Source organism: Dipodomys ordii, unplaced genomic scaffold (assembly GCF_000151885.1).
Source record: "Dipodomys ordii isolate 6190 unplaced genomic scaffold, Dord_2.0 Scaffold2, whole genome shotgun sequence".
NCBI classification, from domain to species: domain Eukaryota; kingdom Metazoa; phylum Chordata; class Mammalia; order Rodentia; family Heteromyidae; genus Dipodomys; species Dipodomys ordii.
The window spans coordinates 18045520-18061010 of record NW_012267218.1 but is presented as its reverse complement, the minus strand read 5'-3'; the positions used below and the strand labels follow the sequence as shown (position 1 = coordinate 18061010).

At 38.0% G+C, this 15491-nt stretch overlaps 1 protein-coding gene across 1 annotated transcript in view; it reads right to left on the bottom strand.

Moving 5' to 3' along the window:
• Window positions 1-15491, bottom strand: part of Cep128 (centrosomal protein 128kDa) — a 294901-nt gene that overhangs the window by 44435 nt on the left and 234975 nt on the right. The window contains exon 19 of the mRNA XM_013013420.1: window positions 13132-13181. Within this exon, the coding sequence (XP_012868874.1) occupies window positions 13132-13181 (50 nt within the window). The remainder of the gene's footprint in view (window positions 1-13131; window positions 13182-15491) is intronic.

Here is a 15491-nt window from a genome sequence, read left to right as displayed (position 1 = left end):
TGACATAACTTATGAGCAGGTCTGTGTCGTGTGCACGCTGTGGAAAACAATAGGTTCTGCTTTCATTGTTCAGGTATACAAAGGGTGAGGATCTAAAAGCCATGAAGTCTACACTCTCTGGGGTAGACACTGCCTCTGATTCCCTCAAGGGTGAACGTCTCTCCTGTGCTTCTTAGTAAAGAATGATATAACCACAGAATCCTTGGAAATCTAGCTCCTTTCTCCTGCAAATGGATGTTACAGAACTGACTCATCAAATGCTAAAAGCACACAGTCTACCTTGGGGATTAAACTGCTTACCTTTAGTAAATTCCAACAATCCTCATTCAGAGCCATTTATTCCCCACTCATGAAGGATGAAAGCAGGAGGAATGTTATATTAGACACTGGCTGATCTCACCCTTCATTCCCATATACTTTCTATGTGCTTCAGTGATATATTTCTCAGCTTCAGTGCACCTGTGGTGCTGCTAAGGATAATCAAACACTAAGCTGAAAGTTTCAGAATAATCTATTTTGCAAACCTGGGCTAGGTTTCCATGCATTCTAAATTAAAATTGTACTATTAAGATCCATTCACTAATATAATACATAGGTTGAAGGGAAAAGTAACTGAAGAATTTCAAACTAACCTCAGATTACCAGCTCTCTAATTGGCAGTGTGAAACAATTTTTTATCTGAATAAATTGAGGAAAAACACAATTTAGATTGACTTCTAAAATGCATACCTGAAGGCTGGCTTATCCTGTATATCCTACAATAAAACAGATGTATTTTCACTATTCCATTCCAAATATCCTACATATTCCTACCTATGAAATACTTAACTGCTTTTTCTTCAAAATGAACTTCATTCTGATTTTTCACTGCAGTCTGACTACCGTCTTCCCAGGGTGGAAGTTTATACAGTAGATGCGGCTGTTTAAGAGAGATGTAAGTTACGAAAAGAGTTGGAAAGTTCTAGTATCTTAAAGTTATTGGAAGCACTCAAAACAGTAAAAGCTATTAAAGGAACACTAATAAAACCAAAATAACTTCAAACTAATTTTTAAATTTCTGACTTTAGAGTAAAATAATACTATACAGCACTTTTAAAATGCCCCTCATTTAAGAAATCATTTCTTGAAACTGAAAACATTTTGCTCTTCAGATAACTTGTGAGTCTAAGGTATCCCCAATTGGCTTGCTCTTCAAAATCATCCTCCAAGTAACTCACCTTAAATCCCAAAGTCTAAGAAGTGAGTGAATAAACAATATGGTAGCTTATTAATAGGTATACATGAGCAGCTTTAACCAGCAAAGAAAAATTCTCAGCAAGCACAAGTTTAGCCATGGATAATGGGGCATCAGCTGAGGCCATGTTACTGGAGACCAGGAAGATCTGATGACTCAAAATTATACTTTCCTTCCATCAGCCAAATTATTCTACATTCTACCAACAGAAATTTATTCTTTGTAGAAAAACTCAAAAATTTATTCTTGGACTCCTCCTATGCCAGTTCATCTTTTAAAAGGCAAACGTTTTTTGAAATGATTATCATTAAACAGTTTCAGGAGTCAGCAAAGTGAAGAACTCCAGCCAGACTGTTTGTACAAGGACCATGAGTTTGAAATGGTCTTTGTATTACGATATTGAACAAAATCAAACTAACACTAATATTTCATGATGTGAAAATTGTATGAAATCCAAACTTCAATGTGCATAAATAAAGCTTTATTGGAACCCAACCTGATCATTTGCTTACATATATATGTGTGTGTGTGTGTGTGTGTGTGTGTGTGTATGTGTGTGTGTGTGTGTGTGTGTGTGTGTGTGTGTGTGTATAGTCTGTGGCTGCTTAATAATTCCCAGAAGCAATTGGTTGCAAGAGAACAAAACATGCAAAACTGATCACAGAATTCGATCACTTTATAGGAAATGCAGGGACTTCTAAGTTATAAGAATCTGTTAAAAATGTTCAAGAGGAAGTGTACTCATTACCTCACTCATGTAACTGTAACCCTCTGTATAGTATCTTTACAATAAAAAAAAAAAAAGAATCTGTTAAAGAATTACTTCCCACCTCACATGCTATGGAAAAATCTTGTAGTTTTCTGCACAGGACAAGATTTGGTGAAACATGAGAGAGACAAGAGAGAGAGAAAGAGAAGATAGGAAAAAGAAAAGAGAGAGGGAGGAAGCGAAGAGAGGGAGAGAGAATAAGAATATATTTTTATCCAACTTTTAAATGTTGAAATAATTTAAAAGTGCATATATATGAATAAATACAAATGCCCAGAAACCAAACTACTCATCAGTCTACATAAGCTTCTCATTTTGGTCCTGTATTTCTTTCACCAACTTTTGTTATCTTCCTTCCAAATTCTTTCCCTCCTTCTTTGATCCTTTTCTTTCTCCTTTTCCATACATCTAATTAGTCCATTCATTCACATTCATGGTGGCAGGCCCTGGGTCTGACTTTAGACAATGTCAAACCTGCTTAGATATAAATGAAGAAAAGACCCAAGGACTGTGATCGGGGTGTGCTGATTCTTACAATGAAATTAAAAGGGAACATTGCCTTGAGATAGCCCTGGGGAAACACAGCTGATGAAAAAAACCACATGCTCATGGTGAAGTTAGATGGACAAACAGTTAAATTTTTTTATTATTATCATCCAGGCTATTTTGTGTGCTGCATGTTAAACAGGTTAAGGGAGATGTTACAGTTTAAGGGAGATGCTGGAAAAATGTTCCAAAACCTCTTTCCTTCCAGAATCTCGTTTTTAACAGATGTCAAGTCACAGTATAATAACACATATGCTTTATCACAATAAACTTGCATGTTCGAATAAACAATGCTATTTGTACACAGTTTTATATTTATTTCATCACATAACAAAAAGGATTGTATTTCTGCCATATGTGTTTCTTTGTAAGTTGCAACTTCTTACTTTTACTGAGTCTAACTCCAGGCCAACTAAGCCCAGGTATTGGACAGCACAGGGAAATGACAGAAGAAAAGATGAGAAAAAGTAAACTGCAGTACTGAGAAATTAAATGACACTTCTAGGTTGCTGCCCCTCCCCCACTCTGCAGTTTTTTTGGATCTGTCTCCAGGGGGTTCTACTCACCAATGAGCCTATATATGGCTTATCTTCACTAGTCACATATTTACTCGCTCTTTTCTAACAGTGAAAACAAGACTGTGGACTTCTATTACATCCTGAATGTTGTTAAGACACTGAATCTTTCGTAGGTAATATTTTCCATTTCATTTCATGAGCAAATTCAGAAATCTTAACAGATATAGTGTTATTTTCTAGCACACTAATAAGACTTTACACTTTAAAAACACAAATCCAATGTAGAATAATACATATAAAAACAGAGTCTCTGCAAAAGAGAACACTTGAGGGCTAATTTTTAAAAACCAAAATAATCACTGATTAGCATAAGAGGAAATGCTTATTAGTCATTTTCCAGTGCATTTTAGTTTTATCACTTTTTGCACAATTTAAAATTTATGGAAGCCTTCTAATGTTGCCTTTATTTTTTTGCCAGAATATTCTGAAGTTGGTTTAAAACTGAAATTGAAGAAGCCTGAGGAGGGCTTTAATAACAACTTTCTTCAGTCTGTTTATGTAAAACATGATGAATAAGCAAAAAGAAAAGGTGCAGAATGGAAAAAGAAAAACGATCCTTTCTCCTTCCTAGAAGGGTTGAGGTTGCTGGATTGTTCCGAATTTTGCTAGGAATTAAAATCTTCCTCACATGCTCATAGCCAAATATACTTGACATTGTCCTAGATTTTGTATATATGCAAATTGGGGGTCTGAGGATTTGTAATTTGTTTCGAAGTTATAAGGCAGAAAGAAGATTCAATAATACCAAGTTTCTATTATTGTCTGTCCCATTCAATGTGTTCTAAAAATTATTCCTTAGTTTTTTTTGATAGTTGAGTGTCAATACTTTAACCACACTATGATTAATCTGTATATTACTGAGTTGCTTTCGTTAATGTGGATTATTGTCACAAAAATGGAATAATAATCAGTGGGCCACCAGTGGGTCATGCTTATAATCCTAGCTACTCAGGAGGCTGAGATCAGAGGATCCAGGCTTGAAGCCAGCCTGAGAAAGAAAGTCCATGAGACTCATATCCAATTAAACCATCAAAAAGCTGGAATATGTAGCCTTGAGAGAAAATGCTCAGAGACAAAATGCAAGCCCTGAGTTCAAGCGCCCTGCCCCTCCACCACCCTGGGGGAGAAGGAATAATAAGAAAATACAGTAAACAAACCAAGAGGGGAAAAGGATGCAGAAATTCTATGCACCATAGCTTCTGAAGTATGTACAGTGATAAAGATTCAGACACAAGCCTTGTCTCATACTGGTTAAGCAAGTAATAGTCTTCTTATCTCTAAAATCAGAACAGTAGTGTCCACAGGAATGACACAGCTTTGTATCATCGTGCATGATAAGAATTGCTCTGTAGCTATTAATATCATTGCCTAAGAATTCAGAGGCAACATTTTCTTCTTTTTTGATGCAAAGACCATCACATTGGGGGATGACTTAAAACAGGATTTAACATATGTAAATTAAGTATGTTAGTAGATTGAGACAAATTAGTGATCTCCCAGACTGTAGAAATCTTCCATAGCATTTCCTTGTAATCTGGAAATCAGTTAGAGATTGGGGATAGGGGGTGAAGGAGAGACAACTCTAGAGATAAGAACAAAATATCTTTCAGTGATACTATTTGAATACTTTAAAAATCAGAGTTTGAAAAGCCAGGAGCTTAGCTACTCAGGAAGCTGAGATCTGAGGATCATGGTTCAAAGGCAGAAAAGTCTGGGAGACTCAGATCTCCAATTAACGGCCAAAAATCAGAAGTGTCATTGTAATTTAAAGTGGTGGATAAAGCTCAGGGAGAGTGCCCAGGCCCTGAATTTAAACCCTACCACGGACAAAAAAAAAAATCAGAGATTTGTTTTGTTTTATGAAACAATGAAAGATTGTTTCAGCCAGAAAGGTATTAGTGCTAAGTATATGTTTTCAAATATGTGGTACACTCTAGACATTACTTAGTATATTGATTTTCATAAGTGTCATTGTTATCAAATCCAAATGGATTTAAGGTGGTTATCTCCTCAAAGCTTAAGATCGACCTAGAGATGTGATGGGGGAAATATAAGTGATATATTTAAGTGATCATTTCAATTCTACAATGCAGATGAAACTGCTCTAAATTGTAGAGTGACTGTTAACTCTGGAGACTGGGGTAAACGCTAGATTAGCACACCACTGTGAAACATCATAGTGTGCTGAGGTAGCTTTTCTTTTTTCCTAAGAAAAGCAGCTATTTCCATCATCGCCAGTGCCCAAGGTGTGTAGAGCTGGGACTTTGACATGCCATGGGGAGCTGTGTGGGAAGTGCTACCTTGAGAAATCAGCTGCTAAGGAGATGACTTATGAAGATATACCAAATAATCTTCCCCTTGCGGGAACAATTGATAAAAGCTATAAAAATATCCCAGATCATTTTCACTACCAAGATGTTTGTCAAAAGAGTAAAATTTGGGCTCCTAAAGACTAAGCTTTATCTCTGCGTTTATAAATTTTCAAAGTGGTATTTGTCTTTTAAGAGGCATTTTTAGACGCTGGACTCAAGGAGAATGCTGAGTCCTGAAGACTTTTGCTTTTCATCCCACTGGATAAACAGAACCAGGCATGCTTTGAAACTTCCTTATTCTCAAAAGAAAATAGCCTAGTCAATCAGCTTCTATATATTCAGACATCAAGAATACTCTCAGGATATTTTATTTTCAATTTTATTCTGTCATAAATTTGGAATTAAAATTAACTTGCAAATTTCAGGTAAAATAGGATGATAAAACTTAATGATCACTAACATTTCAAGAGGAATCTATTTAACTGAGTTTAGTTTCCTACTCTCCTGAGGCTTCTTTATGTCGTAAATTGAAGTATGCAAATATAAATGGCTGAGATCCTGCTTGACCCCTAAGGCAGACGGCTAATGCTTTATGTCTGCTGAGACCTCGTGCCAAATTTAAGGCTTGATAAGTTTTCTCTATCTTTTGATAAAAGGGAGATGCTGGCCATTAAGTTGCCTGCTCGGAAGGTGTCAAAGGGTTGCCCCCCCCCCCTCGATGGTGGGCAATCATCCATGTTTCCCATAGTTAATAATGCTCAGAATAAAAAAGAAAGTCACAGCCAGGTGCTGGTGGCTCATGCCTGTAATCCTAGCTACTCAAGAGGCTGAGATCTGAAGCTCACAGTTCAAAGCCAGCCAGGGCAGGAAAGTCCATCAGACTCTTATCTCCAATTAACCTCCAGAAAACCAGAAGAGGAGCTATGGCTCAAGGTGGTAAAGCACTGCCAGTGAGCAGAAAAGCTCAGGGACAGCACCCAGGTCCTGAGTTCAAGTCCCATTACTTACAAAAAAAAGTCACATGTCAGAAAAAGACAGAGATATCTGAACTTATTTGCCTAGGTTCTATGGAGAAATGAATCAATATATATTGTTTTTAGCTAGTATTTCCCAAGCAAATAAGAATTTCAGGGGAAGTGAATTGTTCCAAAACTTCCCAAGAAGCTGTGTGAGAGCAGAGTATCCGATTTCACCCTCACTCTGCCCTTTGACCAGTAACTCTGAAGAGACACATCCTGATCTACCTCTCTTCACCCTATTGTATTATTTCAAGAATACATCCACATTGTAAGTACAATCTCTAAAATCCGTAAGCCATTTACGTAAATTGAATGTACAAGTCATGTGCATTCCACAGTCTGGCAGAAATGATTGACAGGAACATTCTGGAAATGGTCCAGGTGGTATGTCACAAGTCCACTTCTTTGATGGCCATTTACTGGGTCCTCTGAGTATTAATGAACTATCTTGTCAGTTTCCGCCAGGGCAGTTTATTCACCTGTGTCAATCACATTTCTTTTTTTCTTTCCTTGCCATGTTATCTTCAATAATCTGTCTGTCAACTCTACACTGGCATTCTCCATTAATCTCTGGGGAAAAGATTATCTTGCTCATTTAAAACATTTTGCCTAAGCACCATTGGGATAACAAAACCAAAATCCAACATGTTCCCCTCCAAATGTAAAGTAGTTCCAAAGACATAATAATAATCAAACTCTTCAAACAGAACATTCCAGAGTATTTTAAAGAGCCCCCTACTGGAGAAATTAAATGTAATCATAGGGCATCTGAAAAACTGCCTGGCATTAATGCTATTCTATATCCTTCACGACAGAGCTTTATGAGTGCCATAATTTTTTTTTTAACTCTGAGCCAGGGGTAAGCTAAACTGTGGAATGCCTGCCTTGAACATGTGAGGGAACTGGGTTCTATCCCAGTGTGTGCGTAAATGAATATATAGAGATATATATATACACACACACACACATACCACACACAGACAAGAGAACCTTATTTTATAACTGCTATTTTAGTAAACAAAAGATTCAGTCTATTTCTAATGAAATTCCTAATGACCAAAAATACCAGAAATACCTGCAGCAACTTTTAATTTATAGGTGCTCCAACTAAAATTCTTCTTTTCTTCCCTTAAGAAAAGGAGATATTCATATTTAGTTAATAATCAGTCTTATTATTGTCACATTGCTCCTTCTTTTTACTCCCTCTACATTTAGCTACATCTTTAGCTACCCAAAGACATGATACTTTCTTTAGCATATTCTGTCCCAGGTAAGACTTTTAAGTTACACAGCTGTTCAGGGAGATGTGGGAAACAGAAGGGGAGGGGACAAAGAAAGAAGGAAAAAGGCACTCTTTGAGGACAGGGTCAGTGTAGGATTTGTTTTCTGCTACATCTCCAGCATACAGCATTATGCACACATGATAGATGCAAATCAACAGTCCGTGTGTACAATTAAAACTTAATTGAATACCTGGCCAGACACAAAGGTTTCCAAATTTCTTATCACAATCCTCTCAACAGTTCTATGACGTTAGTATTCTTACTGCCACAGATCTTTTACTCACAGCCTTGCCAAAGGAAAATGAAGGGAAAAAATATGTTCACCATTACCTATGTTTGGTTCATTTGAAATAAATTATAAAGAAAGAAAACTGTTAAGTTAGCAAAAAAGAGGGGCACGTAAGTTGTTCAGCTCCTGGGCATGGTGATCTTTATAGACAGCACCATCCAGCTTTTCTTAAGCAGAGTATCTTTTTAGTGCATGTTGGGGCAAACAAAGTAACATGGGGAAAAAACAATAATCACTTAAACGTGAACTATGTAAGTTGGTATTTTGGGGAAAAATGAAAATAAAGCAGCAGTGCCAACATTACCAGCCATTGCAAGCAAGGTGCCAAGTCACCGAATACATTTCAATAAATTGAGGGAAAATGGATAACTTTTTGTGCCTATTTTAAGTGTTTCCTATGATCTCAAGAGGATTAAAGAAGGGATTTGTTTGTGTCAATGTTCCTCAAACTCATATTCAAATAGAACTCTGATAAGGCATGGCACATTTAGAGTCAAAGACATTGCTGTGTTTTTAAGAAGGGCAGCACACAATGTAACTGCAAGAAATGTCACAAAAAATAAGCCAGGCAAAGTTAAGCTGCAATGAAAAATTTGGGTAATTACCAGCTGCATTGTAACTGTCACTGTCAAATGTATTTGTCTCTGTTGTTTGTGATTTGTTGTAAGATGGAGAACATTCTCCTCCTTGCTGCCCATCCCTTTGCCCCTGCCATCTTAACCTTTCCACTGCTCCTCACCAAGTTACAAGTTACTCTCTTACAAACTTTTCTTTCAAAAGTACCTTGTAGAAGGGATGGAAAGCAGAGCTGGAGGGGAAAGGTAGAACTGTGAAAAAGAGATAATGGTGTGTGTGTGTGTGTGTGTGTGTGTGTGTGTGCGTGCGTGTGTGCGTGTGTGCGTGCGTGCGTGCGCGCACGCGCGCTCACATAGCCACAAAAGGATAGTATTACATGGAAGTCTCACCCACAAAATGAATTCTAGGACTGTCATGGTGATACATATCTATAAAGCTCAGCACAGAGGAGGCAAAGTCAGATCACCAGTTTGAGCTTTGCCTGGGATAATGGCAAGACCCTACAAACAAAAAACTCTTGGACAAGAACCAGTCTTTAATGATTGAAACTTGAAGAGATCCAGGATCAGATGTTTGATTAAATAAGAGACTAGTAGTGTGGCATTCATTTTGTCAGTCCACAGAAATTTACTGAACACCAACTATGGTAAGGACTTGTGTTCAGTGGTGAGTATTTGGGAAAATTACACATAAGGAGAGTTATTTCATGAGAACGACAAAAATTTAACACTCGGTAGGTAGTAATTTTTTTGGTTTAAAACCAAAACCCATAACAGAAGAGATAGGGCAAATGTTTATTCTGTTCTAATGACTTTTTCTTTGGCCTAGGCTTTCATTTTATCTCATCCTACATCCTTCCCCTGAGAGTTAACTGCTACTATACCTTTTACTGACACCAGATTTGATAACACGGAATTCTGCATGCTCCTTTAAAGTCCCCTGAGTGCAAGACTTATATGATTTCCCCTATTACCCTACTGTCACTGCTGACTAGGCACTGACAAAGAGAGAAATTGAACTCATCGACTCCCCTTCCCACTGATGAGCACAAACACTGATGAAATTGCTCAAAAAAAGAAAGCAAAGAGCATTCTTATTTTTTTCATTTTACTTCCTAAGCACCAAACTTAAAGTTTCTTTAAAACAAACATAAATATATCCTAAAAAATATTAAGAAGCCATCACTACTCTTAAAACTGCCCGCTGCTACCCAACCCAGGGCACTGCCTGCTCTAACCAAGAGTCTCATAAACAACCAGGTGGCTCATTGTGCTGCTGGCTTTAGTCTCATCTGCTCCCAGTTACTTTCAACTTGATAGCCGGTCACCTATTCAAACTGCAAATCTGACCTTTCTTTTGTTATTTTCCAAACCTTTCACTGACTTTGCATCCACAGTAGCTGTATTTCACAAACTCCTATTTTACAAACTCCTCTTTTAGGTGCTCCATTCCATACAGTGCACCTCTTTTTTTTGGGGGGGGGTCCGGTTGTGGAGCCTGAACTCTGGGCCTGGGCGCTGTCCCTCAGCTCTTCAGTTCAAGGCTAGCGCTCTACCACTTGAGCCACAGCGCCACTTCCGGCTTTTTTCTTTTTGCTTATGTGGTGCTGAGGAATCGAACCCAGGGCCTCATGCATTCAAGACAAGCACTCTACCGCTGAGCCACCTTCCCAGCCCCCTACAGTGCACTTCTTTCAGGCCCTGAAGTGTGAAATTGCTCTTTCCTTCACATAAGACTTTCCACATCCTTTCTGGGACCTAAAACTTTTTTTACATACAGGCCAAATTTGCTTAGATAACTCTTACTTGCCACTTAAACACTGGTTTCCTTTAGGAAGCTAACTTAGATTGTCACTCCAACTCCACTTAGCCTATCAACCTTCAATTATGTTGAACTCCCATTCAATTTCAACCTACCTCCAATAGCAAAGACAGATGTTCCTATGACAGGACTGATGTACTTCCTATTGTACTCACACAACTTAAGTGTTCCTATTATACATGACCTCTAATGCCATTTCTCAACATTTATTTTAAACACTCATTTAATACTGGTATCTGATAAGTCTGCAATAAAGGACAAGAAGTAATCTGGTACATGGAGCTTGTCCATAGACCCTTCTACTTGCTACAGTGCCACACATAGTATCATTGCTCAGTGATTATTCATTCCAAGAGTGAATAGAATACCTTATACATATAATTATGAACGATTCTAAGCCGGCAAGGAATACATAAAATCATCCCAGTTTGGAGACATGAGGATTTGCTAATATTTTACATTAGAATTAAATATTTAGCTCTCTCTTCTAGGACAATCTAACCTACACTAAACACTTGTGGAAGACTGTTTCATGATGTGATATTACAGATGGGAAAATAGGCACACCAAAATTAATTTAAGTTTTATAAGGTTATCTAGCGAATCAGAAGCAGAGCCAGGACTTACGTTTTTAACCTCCAATCCTTACTGTCATCATTTTCTAGAAAATGTCCATTTTCTCAGAATTGTACTGTTGTGCTACTTTAAGAACTCAACCTACATACTAATTTTTTACTAGTCTTCTAGTAGCCTCCAAACTTTCATACATAACACATATATCTCAATACAGAAACTCAGGGATTCATGCACTGTCTATGGATCTTCCTCTAGACTTTCCATTAAAGGCTTTCTGGGATGTGACTCTGAACTCCCCTCACTCTGAGAGGTGTTAGTTTCCTCTCTTCTCAATAGAGTTTTAGTATGAGATATTAATCACCATTACAATGTGCCAACATTTAACTGTTCTGTCGTAGAGCACTGTACAGCACATTCTACATCCATAAATGCCCAGAGCTGGTTGGCTGGTGCCTTTTATTGCACTGGCTGGACGTGTAGGAAGAAAATGGTGCCAATACTTAATAAATATTTGAGAAGCAACATTGACTATTCAATTTAATGGGACTACTGTTGCAAAATCTGTATTGTGCAAGAAATGAGATAACAACTATTTATAATGTCATTTGAAAGACTATCTGTGCTCAATAAATATGTTTATATGTGATATTCTGGAGCCAATGGCAATCAGAACACATAACGAAAATGCCTAATAAGATTGTATTATTTTCTCAATATACACATTTAGTGTAAATACAGCTTTTCATTTTGGAATAAGCACTGCTGATATTAATTTCATCGGGATAAGCAGAAATAGAATCTGCAATATACTTCAGATTTTTCATAGCCTTACACCAAACTAGTGCTCTTTCTTCTTAGGCCTAAATATAATGCAAGAGACTAAAAAGAATTGCAAAACTGAAGCTATCATGTGCCACTTTTATTGCATATCCAAAACTGTAACAACAACATCTTCAGGTCAATTACACAATTTTCTATTAATGTCATTAAGGGTCAAAACAGAAAAATCTCCAATCATAAAATATTTTTCCTGCTCCTTTGGACTTCATTTGGCCATCCTCCATTTATCAGAAACAAATACCTTCATCCCTAAAGCACCCAAGCCAGCTCATTATCTCACCCTCTAGTCCTGCCTCAAGGCCCATGAAGAGAACTCTAAATGTCCAAATTATTTACTATTTGTAAGCTCCAACATGACATTAAGTGAATTGGTTCTGTCATGTGAGTAAAACTGATTATGTTTTCTCTAATAAAGATAGACATTTGAGTTATCCTCTTTTGAGTTAACCCAATGTAAAAGGAAGAGAACTTCTGTCAGATGCCAACTAAACATCAATTGTTCATACCATGGAAATGTCAATTAAAATTCTAGCAGAATCTTTCAAACATAATTTTCTAGTTCAAGAAGTGTGCATAAATCCATGGTAAATTGAGAGGCTAGCCAAAGCAAAAAACAAAAAAAAAACAAAAACAAAAAACTGTCAATCCTGGGGTTTGAACTGTCCCTGAGCTTCTCTGGCTCAAGCTAAATTCTTTACCCTTGAGCCACAGTTATACTTCTGGCTTTCTTGTAGTTAACTGGAGATAAAAGTCTCCAGTTAACGGGCTTTTCTGCCCACGCTGGCTTTGGACTGAGATACTCAAATCTTAACCTCTTTAGTAGCTACAATTATAGGTGTAAGCCACTTGGTGACTGGCTCTAAGGCAAATGTTAAGCTCCATATAAGTGTTAAGATTCCTATCAGGATAACATTCAGGGACTAGAAGAATATGCTTGATTTTCACTTGAAAAATGTAGATTCCATCAATCCATTACCACTTATAAGCCTTGATTTGGAGGACATGACTTTTGAAGGATTCTGCATTCTTTTCCTGATGCTGAAGCTCCTACTATACTTGGCAAAGACATAGTGGTTCCTTTCAAGAGTAGCCTAAAGGCTGAGCTGGCTTCCTGCTTTACATTGTAGGTGTTCTCAGAGACTGCTAAAGGAAGCAAATTCCAATTTCAACTTTCAACCCTTCACATGGCATTTTCTGGTCTACTTTATAGCAATAAAAAGGATAACAGAGCAAAAACCAAGTATTTTTAATCATGAGAATACATGCCCTACTTGAGAATTTACTATACCTGCAGTGATTCCATTTCTTCGTCTTTCCTTTGTGTCTCTTCTACCAAGTCTACAATAGAAAAATAAGACATCCATAAAAATGAGATGTAAAAATGGATTGTGTCTTATCACAAGAAACAATTCAGTAAGAACGTTTAAATGCTCTGGCATAAAAAGAAAATTTGGGGTAGAGTTGTGAGAAACAGTGTAAAAAAAAATCCCAATCTGAGGGCAATTGAAGCAATACAACAGAGCTCTATTCTGCCACACAAATGACAGGTTAAAAACCCCTGGGAGGTCTCAGCTCTATGAGATACTGCAGACTGATATCAAAATGAATTATATATCCAAAATGATACTTATTTTAGGAATTTTGTCCAATACATGTATAACTCAAAAGCAACACAAAATTTCTTTTAAAAGCAAAGCTCACTAAAAAAGGAAAAAATTAAAAACAAACTATTCACTTTAAAATAAGCTTCCAAGCCAAGTTCCACCCCCAGAGTCAATTTTTAAACTCGTTAAAACACCTAGAAATAATGGGTATTATTAATGGAAGAAGAGTACCACCTCAACTGTAAAGTCATATTAATTATCATTTGACATGGAGAGGTAGGGAATGTTAAAGTGGTATAGGCCCAGGAGTTTGGCATCATCTCAGAGAAATTAGTGGCTAGAAGGGAAGGTGCCCAATCAAAGGGAGATCTGTTGTAATATATGCATACAGGCACAGTGGCTCAGGGACCTGCCTTAATTTATGAACTCACTATAAAGGAAAATACATTTGGCAAGCAGAATTTTCTGCCTGCAGCTATACCACCCTGTGCTATGATCTTATTAGATCTTACAAACCTAAAGGAGTCTGGGCTGAGTCAGAACTTGGATAAAAACTGACTAGAACCACCTACATCATCGCATGTTAGAATTAGCATTTGCCTTACTCTGTGAATGATATAGAGTACCCACACACACACACACACACACACACACATACATACATATCTTTTTTTTTGGGGGGGGGAGGTCTGGTCGTGAGGCCTGAATTGTGGGCCTGGGCGCTGTCCCTCAGCTCTTCAGCTCAAGGCTAACGCTCTACCACTTGAGCCACAGTGCCACTTCCGGGTTTTTTTCTTTTTGCTTATGTGGTGATGAGGAATTGAACCCAGGGCCTCAGACATGCAAGGCAAGTGCTCTACCACTGAGCCACCTTCCCAGTCCCCACATATATCTTTGCTACAAAGGTAAATGGAGATTATTTTAGCGAATGCTACAACAGATACACCAAGAAGAAGTAATATAATGGGGGAAAAGCCTCACTGGTATATGTCATACATAGCTTGTCAGGTGACACACTGACTCTTAAGTAGTGCAGCAGACGATACAATTAATGGTGACAGCCCTTTGAGACTTGTAGTTGAGAAGGCTGCAGAGGAGCGGCAAGCAACTCCCGTAAGATACAATGAGCTGCCATTAAGGAGAAGTAAGAGATTTATTCTATGTTGCTTAGAGGGACTGACTGACTCCTAAGACTTTCCCGTATCAGTTAACTCAATGATAGAGGTACAAGTCAATGTTTTAGGGGATGCTTTTTGTTTTTGTCAGAGACTGGGATTCGAACTGCATACCTGATGTTTTATGCTCAGTGGCAGGTGCCCTACCACCTGGGCTACATGGTATATCCAGTTCTTTAGCAATAATGTAGTGAAAAGAACTGAGTGTATATAGCAGATGGTTAATTATTCTTCCTCTTTGTATTTTACTTCTTTGTCTTGAGATGTTACAGCTACTTCTGTAAAGATGGCATGCATATCTATTGTTCCATTTCCTGCATCTTGGCTGCCACTTGAGTCGACTCAGGAAACAGGACACAGCAGAAGCAACTCTGTGCCAACCTGCATTGAGGCTTCAAGAGGCCGTTCACGTTTCTACTTTTCCACAAGGAACCCTGCATTACTCTATGAAAAGACCCAGGGCAACTTGCTAGATGGTAAAAGACACATGGTCCAGGAATCTTCCTACTCCTACCATGCTGAATGGTGTCCCTGCAGATGACTGGTAAATGCCCAGAAACACAACTGCCCAGGGCACTGAATCTGACTATAGATGACTCAGCCAGGAACCCAACAGAGTCCATACAAAATGCCCTGCTGAGCCCAGTGACAATCTCAAATCAGAGAAAGAATCATGAGCTTAAGAAGTGATGTGTGCACAGTTTGGTACCAGAACTTGTTAACTGATACCAACCAGTTGCTAACTGATAAACCTATAAAATGTATTAAAAAGCGGGGCAGGGAAGGTAGCTCAGTGGTAGAGTGCTTGCCTTGCATGAAGGAGGCCCTGGGGTCGATTCCTCAGTACCACATAAGCAGAAAAAGGTGAA